The sequence below is a fragment of the Seriola lalandi genome, unplaced genomic scaffold (genome assembly GCF_002814215.2).
Source record: "Seriola lalandi dorsalis isolate HSWRI2012SDOR001 ecotype SW California unplaced genomic scaffold, Sedor1 jcf7180002054954, whole genome shotgun sequence".
NCBI lineage: Eukaryota > Metazoa > Chordata > Actinopteri > Carangiformes > Carangidae > Seriola > Seriola lalandi.
In genome coordinates this window covers 2,307,817-2,309,875 of record NW_019525505.1, presented here as the reverse complement: position 1 = coordinate 2,309,875, position 2,059 = coordinate 2,307,817, and the positions used below count along the sequence as shown (strand labels likewise).

General features: G+C 39.7%; 2 protein-coding genes across 3 annotated transcripts in view; both read right to left on the bottom strand.

Annotated features, from left to right (window-relative positions):
* Window positions 1-2,059, bottom strand: part of LOC111645640 (major histocompatibility complex class I-related protein 1-like) — a 44,721-nt gene that overhangs the window by 4,062 nt on the left and 38,600 nt on the right. The gene's annotated exons all lie outside the window — the stretch shown is intronic.
* The window catches only part of LOC111645644 (class I histocompatibility antigen, F10 alpha chain-like), an 8,626-nt gene continuing 6,858 nt past the window's right edge, over window positions 292-2,059 (bottom strand). Inside the window, exons 3-4 of the mRNA XM_023394931.2 lie at window positions 1,439-1,717; window positions 292-945 (exon numbers count right to left, since the gene is read on the bottom strand). Coding sequence (XP_023250699.1) covers window positions 638-945; window positions 1,439-1,717 — 587 coding nt within the window. The 3' untranslated portion in view covers window positions 292-637. The remainder of the gene's footprint in view (window positions 946-1,438; window positions 1,718-2,059) is intronic.

Below are 2,059 nucleotides of genomic sequence, written 5' to 3'. Positions count from 1 at the left end.
ACTGGCCAATAAACCTGAGTCTGACCCATTTACTGACAGATACATTTATATTCACCCAGTTATTACATCATTTTCTCTCTATTCATCTTCTATAACTGACAAATGGTTAAGTCAGTGCAGTGGCTATAATCTCTAAACTGAGGTTAGACAATAATCCAAACTCAAACTTTGTCTGTTGATTCCTGCAGAAACCTAGAATTATATTTTTTACAATGATTTCAGCTCTAGAATGAATTTATAAAAGTGGTAAATTTCAATGTACAAAATAAAGAAATAAATAATATAATCATGTTTAACTGTCGACATTGTTCATGTATTAAAGTAACAGTCAACAAGCAGTACAGGAAATGTGGTGGACACACACTTTAAAACTTCAACTTTAATCAGAAAGGAAACTTATTAGAAAGATATCAGTTGTTTTCTAGCATTTGTCAGAATCACATGATGATACTAAAGTGAGATACGTGTTGGTTTAATACTGATCCAGCCTTAGAAACATTTAGAAACTGGATGAAAGAAACTGAACAAAAACAAAACAACATGAGAGAGAACTTCTCATCCTACACACATGACAATACATGAAGTGCAGGAATATTATAGTAAATGAAACGTGTTTCCCACCTTCATCACTTCTGATTCAAATCTTACCTTCATTGGTCTTGATCACTGATTTGTCCAGTTTGATGACGATGTCCTCCTTCACTCCAGAGAGCTGAAACACACATTCATACTTCCCCCAGTCTTCAGGTGTGACTGATGAAAGGTCAACACTCATCTGGAAGGTTTCATCATGGTTGGGGAGGATCTCTCCTTGGTCCACGTCCTCATGAAGCTCCTCTCCATCTTTCCTCCAGAACATCACAGCTCTGTGAGGGTAGAAACCTGTAGCGTGGCAGCTGACTGGAGAGGAGGGAGTCTTCTGGAGGAGAGACACTGAGGGAAGCTCTGGAGGGAGAAACAGAAAAACAGCTTGTAGTTTCTTATCATTTTCTGCAAACTAACATTACCATTCCTGTTTGATGGGATTTGTTTTGAAAGACTTTGTTACACATTTTAATATATATGCCAAATGTAATTTTAAAAAAAGTGTGGTGGGACAGAGAGGAAAAAAGACAGATGAAGAAATGTGAGGAGGGAGAGAGAGAGAGGTTAGAAAGAGCGGAGGTGAAGAGACAGTGATGGAAAGACAGAGTGAAAGAGACACTGAGGCAGAAAGGAAGAAAAGTGGTGATAAATATGTAAGAGAGAGTGACAGAGAGAAAATGGGGGAAAGGAAAGAGAGGTAGAGGTGAGAGAAAATGAGAGAAATATAAATGTGTGTAAACTGACACAGTCGGTCTCTGGATGTTGGTTTGTATTTATTGTTACTGTTGGTTAGAAACAGAGGAAACATGTGAAGCTGTTGTTGATGAAACTTCATCAGATCATGTGATTGTACCTGTTCTCAGCAGAGAGCTGCTCCCATAGTTCACATACTTCTTCAGCCACTCAGGACAGATCTGGTTCAGGTACTGCTCTGCCTGTGTGATCTTAGCTTTGTTATTGTCCCACTTGTGTTTGGTGATGACAGCCTGTGGTGTTGGAGCGATCCATGTCTGTGTCTTGAGGTCAAATGCTATGAAATCTTCTCCATCATAACCGTACTGCATAAATCCTTTAACCTCTTTAGCGTCATCGTCCCACTCACAGCCGTACATCTGCTGGACAACGTGGACTCCTGAGACAGAGACAGAGATTGTTGTAAACAGACTGAGATCAGCACAGTCAGTCATTAACAGCTGATTTCACATCTTTACCAAAGAGACACACTGATCCACGTCGAGAAGCGCAGAAGAACAAGGAAAGTTAGTAGAAGAAGCCGAAGATGTCGCTCTCCAAACGTAAAAGAAAAGTGGACGACGAACACAGACAATTTCAAGAAAGATGGACATTGGATTATTTTTTTGTTGCGTTCAGTGGAAATGCCATCAGCCTCATATGTAAAGAGAAACTCGCCGTTCTTCAGGAATATAATATCAAGCGACATTACGCCAGTAAACACAGAGAGCATCGTGATAAC